The sequence below is a fragment of the Carassius auratus genome, chromosome 48 (genome assembly GCF_003368295.1).
Source record: "Carassius auratus strain Wakin chromosome 48, ASM336829v1, whole genome shotgun sequence".
NCBI lineage: Eukaryota > Metazoa > Chordata > Actinopteri > Cypriniformes > Cyprinidae > Carassius > Carassius auratus.
In genome coordinates this window covers 7,985,171-8,012,948 of record NC_039290.1, presented here as the reverse complement: position 1 = coordinate 8,012,948, position 27,778 = coordinate 7,985,171, and the positions used below count along the sequence as shown (strand labels likewise).

Genomic DNA, 27,778 nt, shown 5'->3' with positions numbered 1-27,778 from the left:
CATAAAAATGTGGGACATGTACACTTGCACCATCTGGTTTGAACATTCTTGAATCTTTTGCATACCGTTTTATGACTAATACAGGCAAAACAAAAGGCTGAACTATCACAAATTCACAGTACAAGAGTTAGCCACAACATATTTTTTTCCCCTTCTTTTTTTTTTCTTTTTCCATTCAGTGAAGAGGTATTTTTAGATTCTTGTTTAAAAACTCTCACGCCAACTTGTGGAAACCTTCTCTATAGGGATGCTTTAGCTTAAGAAAATTAACCATGTTACATCTTCATAGACCTAATTTTCTAATTAGAATATTCTCATTGTGGAATACTTTTTTCATCATGGAAAATCCAAGAAAGTGTTTTAGCAATTTATTTTTCAGCCATGTTGACTTTTATCATGCAGGGGATACTTTAAGACCTTAAATTTGTATTTGCATACAGCATCAGAGATTTTGATGAATGCCACTACCTGGTGTTAAAGCATTAGTGCACTGGTGGAATTTATGTTTGTTCAAGCCATTGAACAGAAGAAAAAGGATTGACCCATTTCGTAATGTCATAACTATTTGTTTATTCTCCAAAGATGAATGTTACATGCCAAATGACATGTTCTGTTTTATAGAATATGAATTGTGATTGCGAATGTACTTAACATCAGTTAGCCCTTATAGATTATTCAGTTTCACCTGCATTAGACTTCAGCAGAACTGTTAAATGCAGTAGTACCTTTCACAAACAAAGCAAATGTGCACAAATGCTTTATTCTATAGCATTCTGGCAAGGAGATGCACTGATCATTTAGGAGCACTCAGTCCAGTTACAGATGACAACCAACTTTAGAGTAGCTTAGGAGGGCTGGTCTGAAACTGGATAACGCAACAACAGAGCCGTTAATGGAGCGCAGTGCATTCTCACAGCTCCCCATGGTCGTTTCTTTCACCTGGATGGTTTTGGCTAGAAAAAGGTGTGTGAAATAATACCCACAGTGATTTTACAAGGAGAAAAAACAGTTACTCTTAATGAAATTCACTCAAGAAAAAATCCAGGATATATGGTGGCAGCTTACCTTAGGCTTTGTCATCTCAAGACAAGATGTGAACGAAAAGAATTGCCAGACCAATGTTCAGGAATATAACCATGCAGATCATAATTGTGTTTGGCCCCTATGAAAAAAAAAGTGTTCACAACTGTTAGTGTAAAGTAAAATTATCAAATGATGGTGCTCAAGGCTGTACTTTGCAATTGCTTAAAAGGCCAGCTTAAATCATCAGAGTTACCTCCAACCCTAACAAAGCTGAACCAGTAAATATTGTCTTCAGGGCTACTGGAAACTTCCAGGCAGGTGTGCTGGAGCTAAACTCAGTAAGAATGTGGCTCTCCGGGAGCAGGATTGGACATCTTGGCAGCAATGTCCAATCCTGCTCCTGGAGGACCACATTCTTAAAGGGTTAGTTCACCCAAATTTTATGTCATTAATGACTCACCCTCATGTCGTTCCAAACCCGTAAGACCTCCATTCATCTTCGGAACACAGTTTAAGATATTTCAGATTTAGTCTGAGAGCTTTCTGTCCCTCCATTGAACATGGATGTACGGTATACTGTCCATTTTCAGAAAGGTAATAAAAACATCATCAAAGTAGTCCATGTGACATCAGAGGGTCAGTTAGAATTTGTTGAAGGATCGAAAATACATTTTGGTCCAAATAAAAAGAAATGACGACTTTATTCAGCATTGCCTTCTCTTCCAGGCTTGTTGTGAGTGTGTTCACAACACTGCAGTGGTGCTGTTGACGTATGATGCTGCTGATGTGTTATCTTTGTTATTGGGTGCACCAGAAAACAAATCATCAGCGTCGTATGTCAACAGTCACAGCAGTCGCACTCACAACAGACCCGGAAGAGAAGACAATGCGGAATAAAGTCGTCAAAGCCGCTTTCACACTGCCAGTGATTACCCGGTATATGTGCGTGTGTTCACACACACACGTAACTTTCACTTAAACTGGTGAACGATCTCTGTTTCAGTGCAGAAAGTGAGAAGCTGACTGATCTCTGCGTACATGTTTTTTTTTGTTGCAAATGCTGATCTGCCTTCAAACCTGGTAAAAGAGTCATCACTACGACACACCCTTTACAGCATTTGTTCTGGCTTTTGTTCACACAGCGCTCATTCCGGGACTGAACCCGGCAATGCTACTAGGTCCCCAAACCCAGACCAATCCCAGAATAAATCCTGGGACGTGTTTGCATTCACACAGAAGGTGACCCCTGCAATGTTCCAGCAGTTTTCCAGGTCCAACGTGCAGTGTGAAAGGGGCTTTACAGAGTTTAGGGTCCACTATCCTTCAAAGTTTAAGGTCCATTCCTAATTAAACACACCTACACCAACTAATTGAGGTTTTCAGTAATGCTAGAAATTTACCAGAAATTGTGTTTTGGTAGGTTGGAGCTAAACTCTGCAGGACATTGGCCCTCCAGGAGCAGGGCTGGATACCCCTGCATTAGAGGAATCAAAGAAATAAATGCCTCAATTCTGGCATTCAAGGTCCACTTTCCTGCAGAGTTTAGCTCCAACTCTAATCAAATACACTTCAACAAGCTAATCAAGAACCTTGTCCAAATACCCATACTTGTGGTCTTTGCACTTGTCTACTTGACTACTTCTATGACGTACTTCCTGTATTTGGCCCAAGTGTTCAAGTGAGGATGAAGAACACATCTGTGTGTCAAACTTTTCATTACCTGATGGGCCACACTTATAGTATTGTAAAAATGCAAGTGTTTACATAGCTTTATTTAAATTTTAAATACTTGCATTTTAAAATCAACTTCTAAATGTCTGTTCATTAGTCCCTATAACATGACAATTTTAATGTGTGGTGCTTCTAATTAAGTAAGTAAGTAAGCTTTATTTCTATAGCATAATTAAGTGATAAAAAGCAGTTCCAAATGTTGTACAAAATAAATATACTAATCTATGCAACAATAAAACATGTAGCACTTTGTTTTACAACCAAATTATATGTAATATATAATTATCATTAATATTTATCTTACACTGGAATGGTTTCCGTGACCTCTCGAAAACTTGGCCAAAAGGCTTGCGATTTATTTCCACAACATGATGCATGATGGGATACACTAAGCCTTGAATATTGCTCTTGAGTGTAGATTTAGGGTGCTTCTCAATTCTTATTTGTGCATCCTCATTTCCTTTCCTCGCATCTTAGCTCCACCCCTTCAGGAGGCGAGGGAAGGACGCAAGGAAAAGACTTGAGGATCGAGGAAACCATCATCAGCTGTGCTAATGAGATCTGCCCTTAAGTTGTTAAAGTTGGTTAAGACAAATGTGAAGGGGGAGGAGAATTTATACGTGTGTCAGGTTTTTCAATGAAAAACAGTTCCTCAAAAGATACACCTTTGTATCCTCACTCATAGCTCCTCAGGAAGCCTCCTCACTCCTCGAGGAAATGAGGCGAGATATTGAGAAGCACCCTTAGTGTGCAATAAGGGTACTGCGTTTTGGCATTTTTAAGATCTGGACAGTCTTGAGCACTTAATTCCTGTCGTGCGCATGTGCTCTCAAGTGGGCAAGACTGCAAGGTATTTGGACAAGGCTAAGGTCTTTGGGATGACAAGAAATTACTGGCAGATGAGTTTGATCAAGGTTAGAGGTAAACTCTTCAGGAAAGTGGACCCTGAGGACCAGAGTTGAGAGCCCCTGACTTATTATTTCAATTGCAAGAGGTAGGGCTTTTTACACATTACAATCCCCCCCCCCCCTCTAAAAACTGATTGTTGGGACCTATGCTCAATGAGCCAAAAGATGCTTCTGTGATTCAATGCAAAATTGAGTTTTTGATAGACTGCAAGGGGCTTTGTGAAGGTGAGCATTTCTCATTTTGATGGTTCAGCCTTGTATAAATATGCCTTGTGAAAAATGCCGGAGCAAAAAATGTCTGAGCCAGGGCATAATTTCAAGGATCTGTTGGTGTTCCAGAGCAGTGTGTTCCACTCCACTCAAGAGCTGTTTAGAAAAATGAGCTTTCTCATAACATGGCCTATTGGGAGGACATCTGAAGCTAGGATGGTGGGCCACTGTACAATAAATTGAGATTCAATGATTAATGTAGTAAAACAGGGCTATGATTGTTCAAAATGTACAAATCCAGGGACAAATAGAGGCAGATCAGCTTCAGAAAGGGTTTTTGAGGTGAGAGTCGTGGGACAGAGTAATGTAATGTTTTCTTTTTTCCTTAGGAAATCTAATAAAACTTATTTGTAGATTATGTATATTAAGTTTTTTGTTGTTGTTGTTGAATTTGTTAGGCTATGTAAATCTCAAATATGTATTCAATATTTGGAATATATCTAATGGGATTTAAAAATCAATTGAAATGACCAACTGAGATTTTACTTGTAATCAGAATACCAAGGTTTGATTTGTTATCCTTACCTCATCTAGCTCCAGAGGTTCTTGTATTGTTTCGCTGGGGGCTTTCAAAAGAGACCTCTGCCTCGTCTCAGTTTTGGCCTCGATCTTGGCAACTGGTTTAGCAACCGGCTTGACCACAGGTTTATGTTCTGGGTTAGGCACTGACTTGGGCTCAGGCTTTGGTGCAACTTTTGGAGCAGGGCTTGGTTCTCGTTTTGGCGAAGGTTTAGGCTCCATTCTGTTGGTTAATTTCTTCTCCTCCCTGACTTCTGTCCTAGACTCAGGCTTGCTTTCTGTCATTGAAGATGGGCGCTCATGTACAGGCTCCCTTGTTTCATCTCTGTGTTTGACTTGAACTGACTTTGGCTCTGGTGTGACTGCTTTGGGGGACAGCTTGGGGGCAGAGCGAGGTGGTGGAGGTGACTCTTCTTCGTCGGTGGTGAGGACGAGATTGGTTCTTACTGGGGTAGCAGCAGGGACAGGTTCTGCTACTTTTGACTCTGAGTCCATTTTCTGCAAACCTTTGATTTCCAGGTCTGAACCCTGCTCTGCTTTGGCGCTCTGGCGGCTAGGGGTACGGGATGGGACCTTACTGCTGGGAGCAGAATGTTCCTCAGGACCTGCATCTGGAGCGGGAGCAACGGCAGGAGTGGAAGACGGGGTGGTGGGTCGACTGCTTGGCCTACTACCTGCTCTACTGCTGCCTCTGCTACCGCTGCCTCGACTGGCCTTGTCTCCATTCCAGCTGCCGGGGCTCAAGAGGTTGGGATCTTCCCTGCTTTGTGCCTGAGGAACGATGACTGGAGTAGGTGAGGGGGTGCGTGCAGAGGTGGAGCTTGGTCTTAGACTTTCCAGCTCATTCATGAAGGGGCTCTCTGGGGGTGTTGGTAGGGAATCTTCAGCTAACAAGGGCTCGTGCATCCCTGTGTCTGTATTCTCATTGCTCTGAGCAATCTCCTGCAAGGCTCGTTTTTTTATATACTCAGGACCTGAGGGACACCATGTGATGCATGTTTTATTAGAATGTAGGTTTAATAAGTGATATTGATACTGGCTGATTATAATTTAGCACTCACATATTATACACATAAAATCATTTTTAAATGATAGGTTCAAAGGTGCACTAATAACAATGTTTTGCAGAGTTCCTAAACAGCCAATAAAACTGCATGAGGCTCTCTGCTGCCCCCACTAGCTCTGAAGCTGACCGATGCCCAACATAAGTTGATATTCTCTGGAAATGGTTGAGGTAAATTTTTACAGTAGACATTTACAGTTACCTTTTTTAAACAAACAATGGTCAAAAGTGTTCTTGAGGTGTACCTTTTTTAAATTTGTGTTATTCTGATTATTTCAACCGTATAAACTTTTCTGCCATTCCTGATAATTGCTCTCTCAGATTCATTTTCGAAATATAAAACAGTAGATGATAGAATAAAGTGCACTATAACCAATTTATCATGCCAAAGTAAATAGCTTACTGTTATTTTAGTTTTGATTATTTTGATTGATTGATTTATGTTATTTTGTTTGATTCTTGCAATCGCTGACAATTATGAGATAATTGCAAGTGCATGGATGGATTAATTCGACAGATTACTGGAGTCTATATTTAAATTTGGTGCCTCACTTTCAGTCTATCTCTAAATATTTATCACATTATCAAATTTCTTTTCTATCATTTTCAAAAAAGACCAAAAGAACCCTATAATGTATTTTTATCACTGAAACACAAGACCAGGGTGTTGAATAGCATGTTCAGTTTCAGGCTGACAGGTAGCTGACAGAGGCCACAAATGCAAACAATCAGGGACGGAATAAAAATTCTGCACTTTAAGAAGAAAGATGAAATGTGATCACCTCAACAGAACAAATACAGGCAAACATCCGATGGCTTATTATTAAAATAAGCAAATAACTATAATTATGCATTCTGTTATGCTTGTCTACAGCTTAGACGTAAGATTTTGGAGACAGACAGTGCCAAAATAAAACCATCAAGAGCTTAGCAGTGCCCTTCAGATGGACAGACACAGGAACATGGTGAGCTGCTGAGGGGCTTGTGTTTTAGCAATCTAATCCTGTTTCAGACACTCAGAAATGTTTACATGCGGGGTTTAGAAACTCAAGACATTAACAGCACAAAGACTGTTCTGTGATAAATGCTGCCATGCTGTAAATCTGACTTGATGTCTGGATTAACAAGCATTCATCAAGCATGCAGTCTCTCACTGGACCGGGAGGATCCGAACCAGCTCCGGTTCCTTTGGCCTCTGTTGATTATATATTCAGCAAAAAATGAAGTCTTCTACCTACCTGGTTGATGGAAAGAGGGAGAGAGCTCTCTGGCAACTACACGAGCGATACTAGACTCATTGTTGGCGGCTAGGGCGGCCTGTTCTGCAGCGTCTCCTTTACTTTTAGCATGGGTTGTTCTGTGAGGAGGGAAAAAAGCATGTAGTCAGTGATATTACTTGCTGAGCCATAAGGGCCAAGCATTTCTATAGCATTAATAAAACCATAACAGAAATGAATTAGGACTTTGTTAACACCTGTCTACAGTACAACAGATGCATACAGTAAATGTAATATGTTTTGGCAGTGTTTCAGAGGTGAACTATTAAAGGAAAGCTCTGTTTATTGACATTAGATTAAATAGTTTACTATTATAATGTGGCACAGATACTGCCAGTTCTAATATAGTTGGGTATTTATGTTATGAGAGGAAAGGCATGGGAGTGAACCTTTTTTTTCTCTCTGTTTTCAACTTGTATCTTGTTTGTAGAACCAGAGCAACCCAAGACATCCCGTCTCATCTTTATTAGGAGAGATGGGTTAGCAGTTGTCTGCACTATAAAAAGCAATGGTAATATCCCCTCAGCACTTAAGAATCCTATGCAGTACCCATTCCATTCAATGCAGGAACTCAGTAGATCAACAACGAAGCTGAAGAATGTTCCAGAGAGAAACCCCACTTGCCCAAGAGCTGCAAGAGTTTGGGTTGCTCGCAGTGTGTTTGACTTTAATACGAGAGGAAGAAGTGTGTTGGGGGTTGTATGGCAGGTGGTTATTTATAGCAAAAGAGGGTGTCCTCTTCACCCATTGAGCTGAAACTAAAATATATCACTCTTTTAACACCCTACACTTCACAGTAAGAGATGAGAACTGGTGTACTATGATACACCGCTATAGAGAAGACCACCTTTATTCTCTGGAGCGTGCATTGGTTTTATTCATTCATGCAAACTTATTCAGGGGCTAAATTATTCATGTGTTTTATTTGTGTTGGTCTCATTAGGAATTACTGCACTGCATAATTACAGTGCAAGCCTCAGGACCTTTTTTTTTTCTTAAAGCACAAATTGCATTTACAGTATAAGAACTTTTTTAACAACGTCTGTCTTTACGCATGCAGTAACAGTTCACGGTTAAGATTTTTGTTTGTCACTTTGATTAAAAAAAGCAATGTAGCATTTACTCTGTGATCTTTTCCATACTGTAATGTTATCCTTTAGTTCAAAATAGCCCGACTACTTAAAGACACTGTACTGAGGGTGGCTGTCAGTGGAAGGTTTAGAAAGTTCAGACCCTCCCAGTGGTATGTCATAGATATACATTTACAGTAACGTCTGCATTAAGTTTTTGACCGATGCTTTCATGAATTCTTGCCGAAATTTATATCCATAATTGGTAGTTAAGTTTTGAACTCATTAATAGCCAACTTGGAATATTTCTTAAGTTTGCCACACAAAATTTAAAAAAGAGCTATGAATAGAAAATATGCAACCTTTTGGAAACATCTTGCAAAATGTAAATCAATAACACTTGCAACTCTAGTTTAACTTTTAGTAGTGCTTCTCATGTGGGAATTATTATTTTTTTCTTGGATATCATGACTTGTTTAAAGACCTGTTTGTTAACATTTGAGATGAGACCAGAGAAGTAAAATAAAATAAAAAAAATAATAATATTTGTTGGTTGATTTTTGTTTAAGCTTTTTGTGATGGTGTTTCCCCCCGTCTTTTATTACATCAGGTATGTCTGTATGAGTGTCTAAGAAGCTGAGGATAGAAAAGGGCTATCAGCTGTTGCATTCCCCTGTGATTGTGATATAGCAACAGTGCCTGTTCTTTTTTAGGCAGGCCTCCTTTTCTGACACCAGACCCATGTGCGTCATTTACAGCCAGTGCCATGGTCTCGGAGGAGTTTCGTCTTCCACACAAGACCCTCTGCTGTTCTAAATACACTATGATTAGAGCAAAGGGGTTAACCAGCACCTGAACAAAGTAGTGGCGGGAGTTATACTATTTTATTATTTTAATTAATATAAATATTTTATTTTAAGTTATTTTATTTCATTTAGTTATTTTACTTAATTCAAAAATTGTATTTCATTTCATTTCATTCATTTTGTTGTTATTTTATATTTTATTTTTATTCAAAGTTATTTTATACTATTTTAATAATTTATATTGTACTATTTTATTTTACACCATTTCTTATACCTAGTTATTTTATACTGTTTTATAACATTTTATATAATGTTGCTTTATACAATTGTATTTTTTATTATTTTGTATAATACAGTTATTTCATATTATTTTATAACAATTTTATTTTATAGGTTTTTATTTATGTATACTATTTTATTGTTTACTATTCTATTCTATACAAAGGATTTTAATAAAAAAAATTATAAACCTGCTCTGGACCATAAATCTTGAGAAGGAAAAATCTTAACTGGCATATACAACAAAATTACGCCAGTCATATTGTAAACAAAACATACACGTATCTCCCTTTCACATCTAAAAAAATAAATAAATTGTAAAAAAAAAAAAAAAAGAATCCAGTTAATATTATGGTGTAAGAGTTTCTTTTAACCCATACACCATTCAGAAGTAGAATACATTTTCCTGTTCTTATCCCCATGTTGACCTAGTGTATTACTGAATAACAACAAAAACGTTACTGCCAAGTTCAGTGTAGACAGCTGTGTGTTGGTTTCCAGTTAGCCTTTCTGATCTGTCTGGCTTGGTGTCAGGAGTCTGTCTCTTATTGCTGATAATGATAAGATCAGGTTTCTCCTCTACAAACAATGATCTGGCACTGGCTATAACACTTGAGAAGTGGTGTGGAGGTGTTTGGTAACAGTAAGCTCCTTATTTGAACAGTCTTGTCTTGTATGTTATTCTGACATATACATGTTTTGCTTATGTATAAGGAATGGGAATGTCTTCTTTTTTTCCCCTTGTGCTTTGATTCATCTGGTTTCAGTCTGCTGTCAGGTTGTCATCTTTTATAATCTTTGAATTATTTTTTTATGTGGTGAGCATCAACAGCGGCGAGCATCTGATGACTGAGAAGCCACGGCTGTTTGTCTTTGGCTTGTGCATCTCCTTACAAGGAGGGAAGATTTTATCAAATCCACTTCACCTGAAATTAGCCCACTGTTTATAACTGTAAGCATCTCCGTGATAAACTGCAGATGCTGTCAGAAGTGTATGGAAATCTAAATATTTGACCCTTCAGGGAAGCTTTATTGTTTGTGTCATGTGTTAGACTCCTCTTTATCATGTCTGGAGCTCAGCCTAGCCACTAAGACGCCATGCATAGCTTGGATCATGTGGCCTGCTTTGAGTCTGTTTGGTTTTGCATTTGGGCAGACTGTCTGGAAACCAGCACCAAGGTGGCATCAGGATGTTTTTTGTTCTTGCGCATGTTATGTAAAACCTACAAAACATCGTCTGGCAGTCTTGGCTTGGGCTTGTGTATTCTGAAAACTAGAGGTAAATCTAGCTGAGAAGAGGTTTGTGGAGAGTGTATTATTATTATTATTATTAAATATTTATGTATTTATTTATGTATTTAGCAGCTCAGTCAGGACCACTCTGTGGCCTGTTGCACGTAGCTATTTGAACAAACTCTTAAGTTCAGAGTAGGTGTAGATTTGACTAAATCAAACAAATCCAACCGGGTTTAGATCAGGTTCAGTGGGCTCACAAAGATCTAAACATTCTCTGTCAACTTAGGGTTAGGTTTAAGGGTTAGGTTTGTGAGTTTGTGATTAACTCTAGGACACGTGCACTTGGAAGTGTATCACATGCAGAAAACAGCCAATCACACGGAGTCGACCGTAATTAATAGCCGACCAAATTCAAAATCAGCTGTTGTGAGCAGTTAAATGATTCACTCCTTACCTTGAGTTGGCAATTTCGGCCTTCTGTTTGGCTATGGCAGCTGCCCTCTGGGCTCCTTCCACACTGCGCTCCACTTTTTGCTTGATCTTAGTACCCTTCAGCTGAATTACCTTCTTCTTTACAGACTTCACCAGCATGTTGTTAATGTACTTGCCTTCTTCTTTGCCACCCTCTGCGAAAGTGGTGCACCCATAACCGTGCCGTTGGTTGTTCAGCCATTCGCCCTCATATTTAAGCCCACTAGAACGTTCACTGATCCCATAACCCGAGCGCTTGTCGTTTTTTCCACTCTCCCATGTAGACTTCAGTGGTGGTGGCGTCAATGTCTGACTCCACTGGGGGAAACTCCTGACCTTCACCTTCTCCTTCGCTCTCACCCAGGCTGATGGTGGAGTTTGCATCGCTGGCGGCGGAGCTGAGAGCTGACCCACTCCGCAAAAAGCTAAGCTTGCTCTTATTGCTGGAGAGGGAAGTGCGGGAATCTGACTTCTTCAGCTTGCCTAGAAGTGAGCCACGCCGGAAGAGGCCTTTCTTCTTGGGCTTGACTGCATCTGGGTCCACTTGCAGGGTGAGGGCAAAACCGCCACGAGATGGGCCCAGAGGTATGGGAGTGTTGACCAGGGTCTCCTGACCAGATGCGTTGGTGGCAGTGATGACTGGGATGTCCTGCTGCAGGAGGGTCCCATTGCTGTGTTCACTTCGCAGGGAGCTCAGAGAGTTTCTCAGAGGAGAACGCACCACCGCTGCCATGCCATAGGGAACACTTTGACGTACTCCATAGCCGTGTCGCATGCCGCCAGTGAACTGGCCCTGGAAGGTACCTATATTGGCAAAGACATCAGTCAGAGAATGGTAAAGGGATAGTCCACCCAAAAATACAAGTTTTGTCATTCCAAACCTGTATGGTTTGTTTAATAGATCTTTCAGCATTATTACAGATTTTTTTTACTATTTTTCTTGTCATTTAGAAACACTAAATTATTTTTCTGTTACAATTAAATGGCAGTACCAAATAGACCACTAATTTAAAGGTATAGGCCACAAAAATAGTTCACCCTTTGCAGTGAATGGGTGTCATTAGAATTAGAGTTAAAACAGCTGATTGTCTCAATCATAATCAATTCGTAATTACTTCTTTTGGAGTGAAAACTGCATGTTTGTGGGAAAGAAATAAACAGATGCATTTTAACTTTAAACAGATGCTTCCGGCTAAAATATGAATTATCTATCTACATTTCTTTCTCAAGTGAAAAATCTTTATTGACTGAATCAGGAGAGAAATATGCACACCAAGCACCGTTTGCAAGCAAAAATGGTCCTAAACAGTTCTAACCTTTCTTGGGCTTTACTTCAGCCATTTCTGAGTAAATCCTACAACATTTTTATTTCCGTTTTTAATTGTACACTGAAAATCAGTGGTATCCATGTTGTTTTGGACCTCACTGACTTTCGTTGTAAACTAAAGCAGTTAAAGCATTCTTAAAAACAGTTTTGTGTTCGATGGAAGAAAGAAATTCATAAAGGTTTGAAAAGACAGGAGAGTGAGAAAAGGCCCATTCACACAAAGAAAGACAACTCTGATAATGTTAACTGATAATTATGATAACTATATTGGCATGCACAATAATGTTCTATTTATTTGAAACATGTTTGTGCAGTTTATTTCAAAAGTCATGTTATCCCAATGATATTGTTCCTCTGATTCTTTATTGTTTTAGTTTTGGTGTGGACCCCCCTGTTCTCAAAGAATTAAACCAATTGTTAAAACGTTATATTTATTGTCATCGAGAGTTATCGTTCTTGGTGTGAACGAGCGTCCATTGATGACAGAATTATCATCCCTTCAACTAAACTACAGATTGTATTACAACACTGCATTTTATTCAAATTTAGGCCACCCGTAAGCTCATTGTCACTTCAGGCATGTGAAACAATGGACAGTGGTGCAACTGCTAGCGAGCCGCCTCTTTCATATCATCCTCTGGGGTAATAAACCACGTGCAGTTATTTATGTCATGGGGCTTGTGGGTCTGGTTTGGTCATGCAACACGTATGAGATCCATCAGTCCTCAGGGATGGGCTGGGCAGAAGAGCACAGGCATGGTTATTATTGTGCCTTTTATTCACACAGTGCTGCACTAGCACTTAACATTAGTGATAACTCGGCTACCAGCTCAATTGATACAGTATATATAAGACACCTATATGATAACTTGTGTTATTGCATCCTACTCTATCATAAAAGAGTGAACCCCAAATTTTTTGGACTCTTAAGGCCTGTTCACACCAAGGAAGATAACTGTTACAATAACGATAAAGATATCATTTTAAAAATCATTCTAAATTTAGAATAATAATACTGTAGAATCCATAACTAGAATGACAAAGAGAAAAATTTATTTGGAATCATTTTCAAAATGATACATTTTTCCAGCTGATTGATAATAAAATCATTGACAGCCAATCAGAATCCATCCAGCTTTAGAGAACTCGAGGTTAACAGAATGTTAACATGGCTTGGTGTGACAATAATATTGTTATTTGTATAGTTATCATTCCTGATGTGAACTAGCCTTTAGTTGTGTTGTTTTTTTAAATGTATAATTTTATTATAATAAATAACAAAAAAATATACCAATTTCATCATAAATTAAAACACAGTTTGGGCAATATTTGCATATACTTTTAACCAGCTAGTTAGTGTTGGTTTTTAGCAGATGAAGTTGGTTAACATGACTGAAGAACACCTGCAGAAAGCTATTAATATTTGATAATCACAAAGCGCTTTAATAGGTACTGTATTTCTTTTGTCCTAATTTTGAACAGTATATTTAGTATTTATTTTGTATATGCTTATATAATATATTGTACAATATTATATGATATTGTATAATCTTATATTGTGTGATCTAATAAACATTTTCTTAAATGTTTTGCTTTAACAATGCCATTGTGCTGCTTGGTTTGATAATTTGCTATTTAATGCCATGACATACATACATTGTTAAGAGTGGTATAAACATGCAAATGGTTTTGTTTTTTGCAGTCACTGTGCAAACGCAGAAGGTCTGTAAATCTAAATAATGACAAGAACGCTGATACTATGCTGATAAAGTGAGAAAATAATAGAAGTAGTGGTCTGAAGTGACTATTTAAGTCTGAAAATTGACAAAAATAAGAGAAAGGAAAGTCAGTAAGATGTCTAAAATTTTGATATAAAAGCCTAATGTGCCCCCTAAAAAAAGAAAAACGACTTGGCCACCAGTGAATGAGCCTTTTTATTTGTACTCACACCACACATCCAGAGAGAACAGGATTTGTGATACTAATTTGTAACCACCCTCCATTCTGCTCTGGCAAATGTTTCTTAGCAGTAGGCATTTACCCAAAAGGCCATCTGTGGTAGCAACAGGGTTCCATGATTGTAAGCTTCAAGTTAATACTACTAACATGAATGACTGTTCATCTCATTTTAATTAATTTTGAGATTGCCAAAGATATATTCATAAGAATATATAGCCATGTATAAAAGTATGTAAAGTTTGAACTCACTTTTAGACTGCAGTACTGTATTTATCCTGTATATGAACATGTTAAATCATATTATCTTTTTAAACCAAAATTAACTTTTTATCAATAAGTTTACATTTATTTTTACCTTTCATGGGAATTTTTGCCTTTATAATGGAAATTGTTTTCTAACCTAATTAAATGTATGCATTATCTTTTGTGCCAAATTCTTACATTTACCAGTAAATTCAAATAGTAAGATAGGCCTACTATAGGGTTAGATGCATTCACTAAGACTGTTTAATGCAGAACATGAATCAATATTTAATGTTGCAACATTGGGTGGGGGAGGGTCAAATATACTTTGAATATGAACCTAAAAATGACAGTAGGTGGCAGAAAATCACTACATGAGTGAATGATTGAGTCATTCATTCAACTGATTCATTCAAACGTCCGATTGATTCAGTAATGAGAATCTCCCCTTGTCCAAATACCCACACTTGTGGTCTTTGCCACTGGAAAGTGCATGCGTGCAACAGGAAATAAGCACACTCCACAATAGCTTGAATACCACTCCGGAGTGCATAGGAGGGAGCTTGGGAGGAAGCTTTGATGGAGGACAGACCCCCGGGAGGGGGCCGGCAGACAAACAATGGAGGGATGAGCCAGGGAGGAGACGACGGAGGGAGGAGCTTGGATCAGGAGGAATCCAGCTGGACCCAGGCCACAGCCATAACAGCGGCCCATGGTGGAGCCGATGGTATGAGGAGCCATGGAGGAGGAATGGCCACCGATTCCAGGGGGCTGGCCAACGGCGGCGGAGCAGGTGTAGGGGAAGCCCAAGACAGAGACAGAAAGCCAATAAGTCAAGGGGATGCGGAGGATCCGGGGGGGCAGGGTGGAGCCGAGGCATCTGGCGACCACGGCGGACATCCAGAGATCCACGGCGGAGCCAGAGTAACTGAGGACCAAGGTGGAGCTGGCGGGAGGAAGGAAGGAGCCCAATGGAGCTGGTGGTGCACCAAATAGATAGTGGGCTGAGGGTGAGCAGAGGGGCTGCGAGACGACAGCAGTGGAGGAGACAGGAGCAGGAACTGGAGGACACTTTCTAGGATTGGAAGCCTCCTCAGGGCTGGATGAGGAAACCAAGGACAAAGGAGGGCTGATTGGAACCAGCGGAGACAACGGATAGAGGTGGCAGTTCAACCTCCAGTTCAGATTCCCAGTCTAAAAGATCCTCCTCCTCATTTTGGTGGTCCATACTCTGCTCTCCCTCAGCCACGATGCAGGAGGCAGAGCTCTACTCCACACTCTGTCCGCGGCGCTCTCCCTTGCGGTGGACACTGTAGCTGACTCTCGTACCTGGTCTGACAGGTTGGGATCTGGCTCTCTTTGCATCACTGGGCTCAGGCTTATGCTCCGTACCATGGGGAGATGGAGGGCTGGGCTCTGGGTCGGGAATGGAACTGGCAGAAAAAACGGAAAACAAACGGAGAGGAGAGGGGACAAATGGAATTCAAACTGTATATAGGTTGGGTCTTTTGTCACACTAAGCTGCCGGAAGGAACACGGAGCCAAGGATAATCGAAATAGTCTTTATTTAATCCAACACAGGCTTAAATCCAACAGTGAGAATGGGAGGAAGACAAACATATGAAAATGGTAGATCTGACAAAACTGAACTGAAAGGACATTGCTTATAAAGGTATGATAATGAGGAACAGACAGGTGCAGGGATTCAATTATGATCAAACTAAACGAAGACAGGAAACAGACCAAATAAGGAAAGACAGGAAATGAAACACATGACAAAACAGGTCCAATCCTGAAAGGAACCAATATGGGAAATACATCATAAGTTAGTTGTTGAGTGCGAAGACCGCAAATCTGGTATTTGGAAAAGGGGACTGTTGTGTGTTGCTAAGAGAGGCAAAACAGTTCTGCTGTGACTTTGTTTGAAACTATTTTCGTTGTCAAAACAGAGCAAAAACAAGTGTATATTAAGTCACTTAATAACTTAGACTATTGTTTTTTGAACTTTCCATCAAATCAATATCAAATCTGCAATTGTGCTTATATTAGAAGAGAAAAAAAATCACTCTTCATGTGCCTATTAACTGTCAGATGATATAGGCTAAATATAAAAGACATACAAGTTATACAGGGATACCCCCCCCCCCCCCCATTTTGGGGAAAATGTAGGCTAAATGTATTTTAATAGACTAAATCACGCAGTGAAAGTGTGAACTCTAAAATGCATTTGCTTTTGCTCAGTAGTCTAACCTACATCATAGTGTAGATGGCCCATGCACTAGGGGTGTGTTTTTACGATATCACCCTAGAAAGATAAATATCGAACGCCCCTAGCTATTATTCAATAAACGGTGATCTATTATTCAGTTTTAAACACGGGCGATGTGTTGCACTCTTCAGTGGTAACACAACGCGAGTAGGCCTACGCGACAGATGTAGTCCAATACCGGAACAAACGAATCTTATTCTTGTTTTTTTTTTATGATTATTATTATTAATCACTCAAGAGTGTTGACTGATAAGTTGAAAATAGTCGATTTGACTTGCTTTTCTTTAATTCAATTGTGTGTGTTTTTTAAATGAATGACACATTTTAGTTTATAGAAGGACTAGCATTAGAATTAGTTCTGATAGCCTGAGATGTTTTCTGTTTACATCTGAAATTATCTAATTTTTCTAATGGAGTGAGGGGTAAATGCAAATAAGGATTTTGAGGACTCGTTAAGAAGAATCAGAAGCAGAATCACTTAACTCCTCTATGATTCTCGTCCCTAGGTGTAAGCGTTACGTTACATAACCATTGGTCTTAAAGTTTAATCTCACAGACTGCAGTTTGAACTCACAAAAGTTCATTCTTCGACCTTACCGGCATCCGCATAGGTCTCCGTGCCGTAACCATCCTGCAGTCCTTTATTCCAAGTGCCCTCGTACTTGGCACCACTGGCCTGGCTGATGCGCGTCCCGTATCTGCCTTTAAATCCGTGCGTCCACTCTCCCTTGTAGAGCCAGTGTCCCTTGCTCTCCACACCTAGACCGTGGCGCTTTCCTTGGGACCAATACCCCTCGTAAGTGTTTCCACTTGGCCAGGTATACACTCCCACCACCTCGAACCCGTAATTCCAGGAACCGGAGAACTCTCCTTGTCCTTTAGGTCCGGTACAGATCCCGTGCCCGTGCGCTTTACCTCCCTCCCAGCCTCCACAATAAGCTCCGCCATCATCGAACTCAAAGCGACCTCCGCTCATCACGCTTAATGCAATCACCACTAACTTATCAAAACTTTCCGATGTGACTTTAAAAATCAACAATAACGAACGGCTCAGTCTCTGTCAGGCGCTGTTAAATCCATCTGTCAAACTCCACAGATGCGTAAAATGGAGATTGGAGATCCTTTCCTTGTGTTGAACTTCTAGAATCGTCGTGTACGCGCATATTTTGTTGATAAAGGTAATTCCTTAAATAATGTTTGAAAAATGAAATACATGTGCTAAAGTTGTAATTACTCGGCAGAGGGAGGATTTTTTTTAGTTACATTATATATTTTTTCAGTTTACAATGATCTAATCTTTATCTTTAACCGAACTGTCGAGCCAGTGGTCTTTCATGGCTTTCAACCACTCTCCCAGCCTCCCCTCTTGCACTTGGAGCTCGTGGATATGTTTTAGCAGTCCCAACAAGGCTACCAGATCCTAACACTGTTCCAAAAATACAGGCCAATCGCCCCTCAGCAGCCAAGCACTTTTAAAAGCGTTGCCAGATCACTTGCAGAAGAGGGTTTGGGCTCAGTGTCCATATCAGGGGTCGGCGGATTCCGTGTCTGTTATTTTAAGTGTGTGGTTTTTTTTTTTCAAACTTAGATACTAGAAACTGCTGATGCAGATGCTTTCCATTTATTTATGTATTTATTTATTTTTTACAAGGTGCACTCACTGGTTTATAAACGTTTTGAGAGTAGCCTAATAAAGACCGACAGAAACGGTACACCGGATGACGCCTCATAGAGTAAACACATCATCCTAAATCATCAAACGTTAGAATTTTTCTTTTTGCGTTTTGCAAAAGTTTTTGGTAGAATAACATCAGCCTAATAATGCAAAAAAAAAAAAAAAAAAAAATCATTTAATGTTGTTATTCTGGCTATCTATCCAATTTTATTTCTATAAATATGCTATTAAATATGGTATGCTGTTAGAAGCTTTGTTGACGGTGACTCTAAATAAATAGGCCTAGTAAAAATTCAGACAGAACTTATATTTCAAGATGAAGTGAAATTAACAGCCCCCCCCCCCCCCCCCCCCCCCCGAAAAAATTCTGGGTTCTCTTTGGTGAAATGAACCCGCAGTCTTGCCTGTTAGTTGAGTGATTGTTGAACAGAGGCCAGCTGACTCACTGGATCATTATCTATGCTGATAATGCTGACAGAGAAACCTGAATTAGCTCCACTTGAGCTCACAGCAGAGAAATATGCGGGGAGAGAAGCAGCGCCCTCTGCTGGTTGATGTGTGGTAATGCGTTGATCAGCTGTAGTTACAGCGATATTCAGTCTTACTAAATAATTATTAAATAGAACAAACTACATCGACTGAGACGAGTGTTTCATAGTGTGTTTGCTTTAAATATTTAATGCATTTATTGTGTCTTATTTTTTAATGTTTATTAAAATACATTAAATGCCACTCATACAGACGAATACATAAATACATCTCATATGTTATGACATCACAGCAAAATCCCCAGGGTTAAATTAACTCACATATTGTCCCGATCTACAGAGTGTTAAAGTAACACATAAGCAGAGTTACCACTGCTGAGGACTGTTTGGTAAGTTTTCATGTCTAAAAGCTTAAGCAGGAGTTGTTCATCTTCAACACTGTTAATATATATATATATATATATATATATATATATATATATATATATATATATATATATATATATTGAAATATGTCTAGATGATGTAACGGTACATAAACATCTATGTATATTTATATATATAATTAATTTATTTGTTTGTTGATATTTTTGTTAGACACATCGATGTGGTGAAATGCAGGAATATGCATCCGTTTTGTCGTCATTTGACAAAATAATTACATAAATAAGCCTACATGCATAAAATATATCACAAAAGAATAATTATAGTATATTTAAGGTGTAATAAAACATTTACTAGTTTTATCTTTGTTTAAACATGTTGAGCCAACACTATAAAATGGTAAACTTTTTTCTCTCTTCAAAATGTGCAAAAACAAATGGGACATTTGTGCAATTTTAACTAGATCCTTTCCATCTTTTCTGGAATCCATTCATACATGAACCGTGCAAACACAGTTCAGCTGCGGCTGCCGATGGCGTGTCGATGTTGCCCCTGTTCGTGGTGCTGAAATCCCCTCGCGCTCTTCCTCCCTCCCTCTCCGTCCCTCCCTCCCTCCTTCTCTCTCTCTCTCTCTCTCTCTGCTCCTCTCTCACATGCACAAAATCCTCTGTCATGGCGTCTTCCAACAATGTTACTCCCACCAACTGTAGCTGGTGGCCCATATCAGCCATGGACGAAGATGGCAAAATCACAGACGGAGAGGAGAGTCACGAGCCCACGATAGAACACAAGCCATTCTCAAAAGACAGGCTTGTCCTGTATCACTGGACTCAGTCCTTCACCTCTCAAAAGGTAAGAAAAACACAGCATGAAAATGGTGGGTGAATCTATACTATGCAGTGGGACAAATCATGTCAGTCAGATAATATTGCGCTTTCTCCGGGTGGATGCGTCTTTTATTGGCCTATCTGTCTGTTCTGTTGCGTCCTTTATAAAGACATTACGAAACCTGAACAGAAGATGGAACATTTTGACTTGACTAGCTTGAAGTCCACTGCAGCCCAACACCATCGATCAGTTGTATGCATAGTGTCCGAGAGATGGATTTGGGAGCAGATGTATAAATAGCAGATGAAACTGTTCGTAACGAGTAAGGCTATCGTTGTAGAGTTGTGTGCTGCTTTGCACTGGAAGATGATGGCACTCTAAATTATTCATTAAAAAAGGTAGATTTGTGAAAAACAGACGGTGATTTCGTATTCTGCTGTCAATAGCTTCGTGTAGAGTTCAGCTTGTGTCATTCCACGAAAAAACGCCTGACACCAACTTTTACTATTTGTTATAATATTAGATATTTCAAATATTCAAGATAATTATATCAGGCCAGCTGTTAAATATATATATATATATTTTGTTTCACATTTTTGTAAATGAATGCAATTTTTCTTAATACAGATTATATTGTCAGCAAAGTATGTTATTGAAAAAATACGCGCACACACACAAACACACACACACACACACACACACACACACACACACACACACACACACACACACACACACACACACACATATATATATATATATATATATATATATATATATATATATATATATGTATATATGTGACAAATAAATACAATATACATTTTGCACATTTACATAAACATATACACACTATTATATATATAAAAATAGGCTTACAGTACACAGTGTGTGTGTGTGTGTGTGTGTGTTATACTGTCTTTCTAAGAAACACCTTGTACTCTCATGACCTTGGGTACATGGCTTGTAATGGCTAAATGGCTAACTATGACAGACAACCATTACAATATTCCAGCGTATATTAAAAATATTAAATATAGCGTGAGATGATGCAATGCAGTTTGTTAAAATATAAAGACATTTTATGTATGATAAAATGTTCTAATATGAAACATATTGTACAAATCCCTGATTCACAATGGAAAAGGCCTTATTATTTGTTGGAATGATCTACCAGGTGTCGGACTCATATTTGTTGTGTGAGAGATGTTTCTTTCCACAGTCAGTCTGCTGCTGGTGTTTACATGATTTGAATGAATGTCACATGTTACCTAAGCTAAACCTGACTCCTCACAACAATATTAAATTGACCAAAGCATTGGTGAGGCCCAGATAGCAAAGTGATTCATTTGGCTGATTACAGTAGTGACAGACTTACATGGAAATCCGACCAAAAAAATCAATGACCTACCAAAATCCATCTCCTATTTACTTACCAGTAGACTGAGAAATACAGTTAAACATGGCAAAGCTGGACACCCCATCAAAAAAACCATGTCATCTCAGAAAATAGACTGGTCCTGCTGACCTTTTTAAATATCACTGTCATGTGCCTTTGTTTTGGTCATGAATTTTAGTTTATCAATGTATCAATGTGGCTGAGTCTTTTTCTGTTGATATTTTTTTTTCTGGTCGAATCCAAATATCACACAGTTGTTGTAAAGTGCCTCATCAAACGTGTCTATTGACTTTGCAACACCTCGCAGGCCTCAGCACAGTCAAAGCTGAATACGGGCTGACATTCATTAGGCTTTGCTCAAGCTGCTGGCTGATGCTCTTGTCACTCATCAGTCAGAGCGATTGGTTTTATCGACTGATTAATCTGGATTTGTAGTATGATGCAGGATTGTATCTTTAATGCTAAAGCTGGAACAAAACAAGAGCTGTAGTCCTGTTGTACATCTAGACTTAAAGCAAGCAAATATTCTCTTTAAGTAACCAGATGAAACACAATGTGCTGTTTAGCTTCATGCCAAAGAGTCACAGCTCAGAATCTTCTTACATTGTATTTATAGTTACTATATGTATAGTTGCTACAGTTACTGCAGTAGACCTTAGAGAGTGAGTAAGTACACAAACAGACATTTTACACCTTGCATATTGAGTACAAAATGAATGAGAGTCACATTGGTTATTACTGCTTAGAGCCAAATGATGAACGAGATAAAAAGAGACCTACAAGCCATAAACATGTCTAACAGCTGGCCAGCCAGACGTTTAATTAAAACTAGACTGCTTTCAAAGATCACATTAACACAGAAATTGATTTGGCTTTAATTTAGCATCTTTTAGTTGAATACACTTTTTGTTACAGTTTATATTATCAGCAAAGTATATTATTGGAAATTGAAAGCTGAACTGCTGAAAAAAATTCCCTAATAGGTTATAATGACAGTATTTTCTTATAAAGTCCAAAAAAGTGTAATTTTATATCATCCAGATACAGTTTAGAGTTTTCATTATGTTTTAGTAATTTTGCTGTTTGTTTTTGTTATTTTATTACACCAAGTTAAGTTGGTTTAAAAAAATGTTTTCTTTTTTTACAAGTAATGAAAATTTTGTTATTATTTATTATTATTATTATTATTATGGTTTTAGTTTCAGTTTTAGTTTACCCTTGTCCAAAATCCTCAAGCTCTCAGAGTCTCACAGTGTGTGTGTGTGTGTTTTGTGGCAGGTGCGTCTGGTGATCAATGAGAAGGGGTTGCTGTGTGAAGAACGGGATGTCAGTCTGCCTCTCACTGAGCACAAGGAGCCTTGGTTTATGAGGCTCAACCTAGGGGAAGAAGTGCCGGTTTTCATCCACGGAGACACCATTGTCAGTGACTACAACCAAATCATTGATTATATAGAGACCAGCTTTATCGGAGGTATGGCTGGCATTACTCAAACCACTTACTAATGAGCACAAGAGTAAAGAGACCTTGCTTGTTATTGTACCAGCTCTTTGGTATGCATTATAATTTTTTTTTCACACACATTTGTTTTTGTGAAAAGTGGGGACATCCCATAGGCGTAATGGTTTTTATACTGTACAAACTGTATGTTCTATCGTCCTACACCAACTCTACACCTAACCCTAACCCTCACAGGAAACTTTGTGCATTTTTACTTTCTCAAAAAAAAAAAAAAAAAATCTAATTCTGTATGATTTTATAAGCGTTTTGAAAAATGGGGACATGGGTTATGTCCTCATAAGTCACCCTCTCCTTGTAATACCTGTGTCATACCCATGTCATTATACAGAGTTGTGTCCTGATATGTCACAAAAACAAGAGCACACACACACACACACAGATTTAAATATATAAAGTTCAAATTTTGTAAAAAATAAAATAATTTTTTTTTTAAGGACCAGTTTGCACTGTTAACTAGTTGCTCATTAGCATGCATATTATTAGAATATTAGCATTTTATTAGTTCTTATAAAGCACATATTGATGCTTATTTCTGCATGACCATAGTTTAGATTGCTTAATCTTACCTCATATCTTAATTTAGCAACTACCTTACTAATTATTAATAAGCACCAAATTAAGAGTTTGTTCAGGGAAAAATCTAAAGTGTTACCTAAATAAATAATTAGTGCTGAATGGCAAATGTGTACCAAGAACAAAAACAAACAAACTACTTTAAGAACAAATCAATTTCTTCTAACTAAATTCATGTGAAATATATTTTTGGAAATTCTGCAATCCCAAACTTTCTGTATGACTTACATCATAATGCTTAACTGCTAATTCATAATTATATATGCTTAACCACAGTTATGTTACTATAAACGTTTTGAAATAAATAAATAATGGCAGTATTATAATCAATAAAAATTCCCATTGAGGAAACACATTAACAGCAACCCTATGGTGACAATACTCACATTTTCTCAATCTTTATCTTCTTTTTTTTTGTGTTTCAAGTCAACAGTGCAATGTGTTGACATATCAAAGGTTATTATTGTAAATCGAAACTATTTCAGCTAGGTGCCAAGGCGATATTTCTCATTTTAATTTAGTTGAAATTGGTGTTCTAAAATAACTTAAACTGAAATAAAAAGTAATAAAACCTATATAGACATACTGTACATACTAAAAATGACAAAAACAACAAAATTACTAAAACTTTAAATAGATACAATAAAATCTATTAAAAAATGAATAAAAATGTTACTAGTATCTCTGAAAAAAGTGAAACTAAAATAACACTGGGACCATCATGCCATAGAGTGTTAAAGATAACTACATTTGTTTCGTCCATAGCCCTGTGTGAGCAATACAAATGCTTAACCACAATCAGTGTAGAGCACTTTATTTTCTCTCACACGGCTGCATGGCTGTGTGTCATTTTGAATGTCTTCACAGATTGAGTGTGAGGGGTGTTTCACTGAAGCTCGTCTCTGATCCAAGATCACTCCCTCATTTAAATGATAAGAGCTCAGCTGAGCATGATCCCTCAATCTCACTGAAAGAGATCCAAGCAGACATTTCTGGAATATATTTTACATTTTAGAGTTTCCAGACGCAAATTTATCAGGAATGTATTTTTTTTTTTGTTATTACTACATCAGGCATTTATGACTCGTATAGTATGACTCAAGTGTATCGAGGACATGCAGTTGCTGATATTTATATTTAAGATAAGTGATTGCAAATATTTAATTAAGATAAAATTCTGATATAAATCAATGAGACTGTTATAACAGTATAACAGACAACTTGCATATAAATATCAATTGCCACTTTATATCTCCCAATAATATGTCTTAGTAAGATATTGAAATTCCTTATTTTATGATTAAGGCTCTGTACTTTAAATTGTGGGGGGGAAATCATATAATGCAATGCAATACAGTGATGACTGAGAGATGAACAAATAAACATTCATCAAAAGCTTGCTGTATCATATTTAATAGTCACATTTTTGTATGGATAATCAAGTTAACTTAAATTGTGTCAGTCCAGTAAGTGTTCATCTAAAAATATTACTAACAATGTAAAGGTTTTACTAGGTTTACTTTATAAAAATCTGTTTTGATCATGTTAATAATTTAGAGGCTTCAGAAATTAACATAACACATGGTACAGTAGGCTTTACAGGGTTAATATCAGTGGCTTGTGATATAAATATTGCTTGCAAAAAAAAACAAAAAAACAACACACTTAAGTTTTGACGATTCAGTTTCTTGTGTTCTGGTTAAATTTATATTTTTTGGTTGTGTATGAAAGGTCGGTCATTGGCCATTTTGAAAATAAGGATGCAAGCAGGTTAATTATACGACCACATCAGAAAAGTCATGGCTGTATTTATGTATATTCAGAAATCCTTTTCTGTCAGACACAGTAGCCCAGCTGATTCCAGATGAAGGAACTCCCATGTATGCAAGGGTACATCAGTACCGAGAGCTGCTGGATGGGCTGCCTATGGACGCTTACACACATGGATGCATCCTGCACCCTGAACTCACAACCGACTCCATGATCCCAAAGTACGCCACTGCTGAAATACGTAGTAAGTGATTCTACAATTCAGTACACCATTCATTCCTATTAAAGAACATTTTTCATTGTGAAATGCACAGAAAGCAAAGCACCTGACTCTTTTGCAAAACCTGCTAAATCTGGGAATCCCTCTATTTCTCAGAATTTAAGTTTTGAAGCAAAATGCTCTAATGCTGGCCTATTTATATGGAGTTCATCGAAAGTGGATTTACATTACATCACAAATAAAGCCAAAGAGCTGATCCAGCCAATGAGTTGCAGCAAAATAAATAATTTCTCATTAATTATTTCATGACTCGGAGGAAGTTTTTATGATAGGCGTTGTTTATCACTGTTACTGCTTTGCTTTTATGTGTAAAGTCTTATTAGATTCCTTAATTAGTCGTCAGGAAACAGAAAACAGTCCAAGTACACAATGTGCTGCCTGACAATGTTAACTATAAATAACTCTTTTACAAAACATGGATACTTCTCGGTTTTGGGGGTTTACAGTGTAAATATGTTACAAGATGAAAGCTCTTTCACTGAACTAGACAATTCGGTCTGATTTCTGTCAGGACATCTGGCCAATGCAGCATCTGAACTGATGAAGTTGGACCATGAGGAACCCCAGCTGACAGAACCATACCTCTCCAAGCAGAAAAAGCTCATGGTGAGCAGTTTCAGTGCGTACATGTGTATCGCAGGATCATACTGTAGCATATATTTTGCCTTAGCTGAAATATGAGATTAAACTGCAGTAATATCTTAATATCTTAATATGAAATAATAGATTGACCTCGTTTTGAATCCTTCTTTTTTGTAGGCGAAGATCTTGGACCATGACAATGTGAACTACCTGAAAAAAATTCTTGGTGAGTTGGCAATGGTGCTAGACCAAGTAGAGGCAGAGCTGGAAAAAAGAAAACTGGAATATCAAGGTACGTTTTCTGTTCACTTAACATTTTATAATGTTCAAATAAATAATATTTGTAACAGTTTAGTCCACTGAAGGCAAGTTGTGATGAACCCAAGTACAGTTTATTAAACAAAGTGATATCCAAAATACAAAGAAAGACTTGACATGAACAGAAACAAACTCATCAACAGAGGTTTACATGAACCATACACAACAAGAGACAATGGCAACACGAGGGCTATAAATACCAAACATAACAAGTCACAAGTCACAGACCAACCAATGGGGACATGACACATGCAACCAAGGAACCAATCACAAAGCAGAACAAAAACCACAAGAACAGATAATAAACCAATGAAAGCAAGACACATGAAGAAAGGACCACATTGCAGGATCACATGACAGGAACATGAAACATGGCTAAATATCAAAATAAAAGACAATGTGACAATATTAGAATACTAATAAAATAAACATATTTTGGTTATTTTATTTAAACAAAAAAATGGAAAATATAATCATATTATAATATAATAAAATAATCTTATTTAATAAACATATTTGATTTATTTTTACAAAAAAACATATATATATATATATATATATATATATATATATATATATATATATATATATATATATATATATATATATATATATATATATATATAAAAGAAATTAATATAAATAATTAATAAATAGAATAACCTTATTTAATAATCTTATTTTATATTGTTTTATTAATAAAATAAGTTGAAATAAAATAAGTGTAAAATAGTTTTATTTTGTTTCATTTTATTATTAAAATAAAATAAAAAATATTTTTTTAAAACACTATCTTTGATAAACTTTTGTGAATACTGCATTATTTTTATAGGTTAGTGGTTTTTTCTATTTTAGTTATTTGAGTACATTATTAACTACATAAAAAAAGAGGAATATTGCTTTTGCAACTATAGCTGAAATCAAAACAAGTCCCCCCCCCATATTTTATTTCCAGTTTAAGTTTATTTTATTTTAAGTAAAAAAAAAAATGTTTAGAGGTTTATTAAGTTTTAGTTTACTATAATAACCCTTCTTTGAGAACGTCTGTTTTTGATCTTTCTTCTTAAAGAATATCTAAAAGTCGTATGTCTGTTCCACACAGGTCAAACGTGTGAATTATGGCTTTGTGGACCTACTTTTACATTAGCTGATATTTGTCTTGGAGCCACATTACACAGGCTCAAATTCTTGGGACTCTCAAAGAAATACTGGGAGGACGGAAGCCGTCCGAACCTGCAGTCGTTTTTTGAGCGGGTGCAGAAGCGCTACGCTTTCCGCAAGGTGTTGGGGGACATCCACACGACCCTGCTCTCTGCAGTTCTACCCAACGCATTCCGAATGGTAAAAAAGAAGCCGCCATCCTTCTTTGGTGCATCCTTCTTAATGGGCTCTCTCGGGGGGATGGGTTATTTTGCCTATTGGTTTTTAAAAAAGAAATACATGTAGTGAATGTGCGCTTGTAGTGTTATGTGTCTGTGTATGACGCTCGAACTTTCGGTAACACTGTTTTG

General features: G+C 37.7%; 1 protein-coding gene and 1 pseudogene across 2 annotated transcripts; one reads left to right on the top strand and one right to left on the bottom strand.

The window, feature by feature from the left end:
• Window positions 1-153: 153 nt before the first annotated feature.
• On the bottom strand, window positions 154-17,860 carry LOC113065721 (junctophilin-2-like; annotated as a pseudogene).
• Window positions 3,142-27,778, top strand: LOC113065728 (ganglioside-induced differentiation-associated protein 1-like 1). 2 transcript variants are annotated; one of them, XM_026237209.1, is made up of 6 exons: window positions 3,142-3,748; window positions 22,504-22,696; window positions 25,158-25,331; window positions 25,879-25,973; window positions 26,127-26,241; window positions 27,370-27,778. In XM_026237209.1, the coding sequence occupies exons 2-6, from the start codon at window positions 22,591-22,593 to the stop codon at window positions 27,711-27,713; spliced, it is 834 nt and encodes a 277-aa protein (XP_026092994.1). In that variant the 5' UTR covers window positions 3,142-3,748; window positions 22,504-22,590; the 3' UTR covers window positions 27,714-27,778. The 2 variants fall into 2 exon arrangements, with proteins under 2 accessions (XP_026092994.1, XP_026092995.1); XM_026237210.1 differs by lacking the exon at window positions 3,142-3,748 and adding an exon at window positions 19,620-19,850.

Bases quoted from the DNA above. Each gene is read 5' to 3' on its own strand.
- LOC113065728 (XM_026237210.1), top strand. From the start codon at position 19,671: ATGGCGTCTTCCAACAATGTTACTCCCACCAACTGTAGCTGGTGGCCC. The intron at 25,332-25,878 runs GTAAGTGATTCT...GATTTCTGTCAG, and splicing joins CGCCACTGCTGAAATACGTA to GACATCTGGCCAATGCAGCA. The intron at 26,242-27,369 runs GTACGTTTTCTG...TGTTCCACACAG, and splicing joins AAGAAAACTGGAATATCAAG to GTCAAACGTGTGAATTATGG.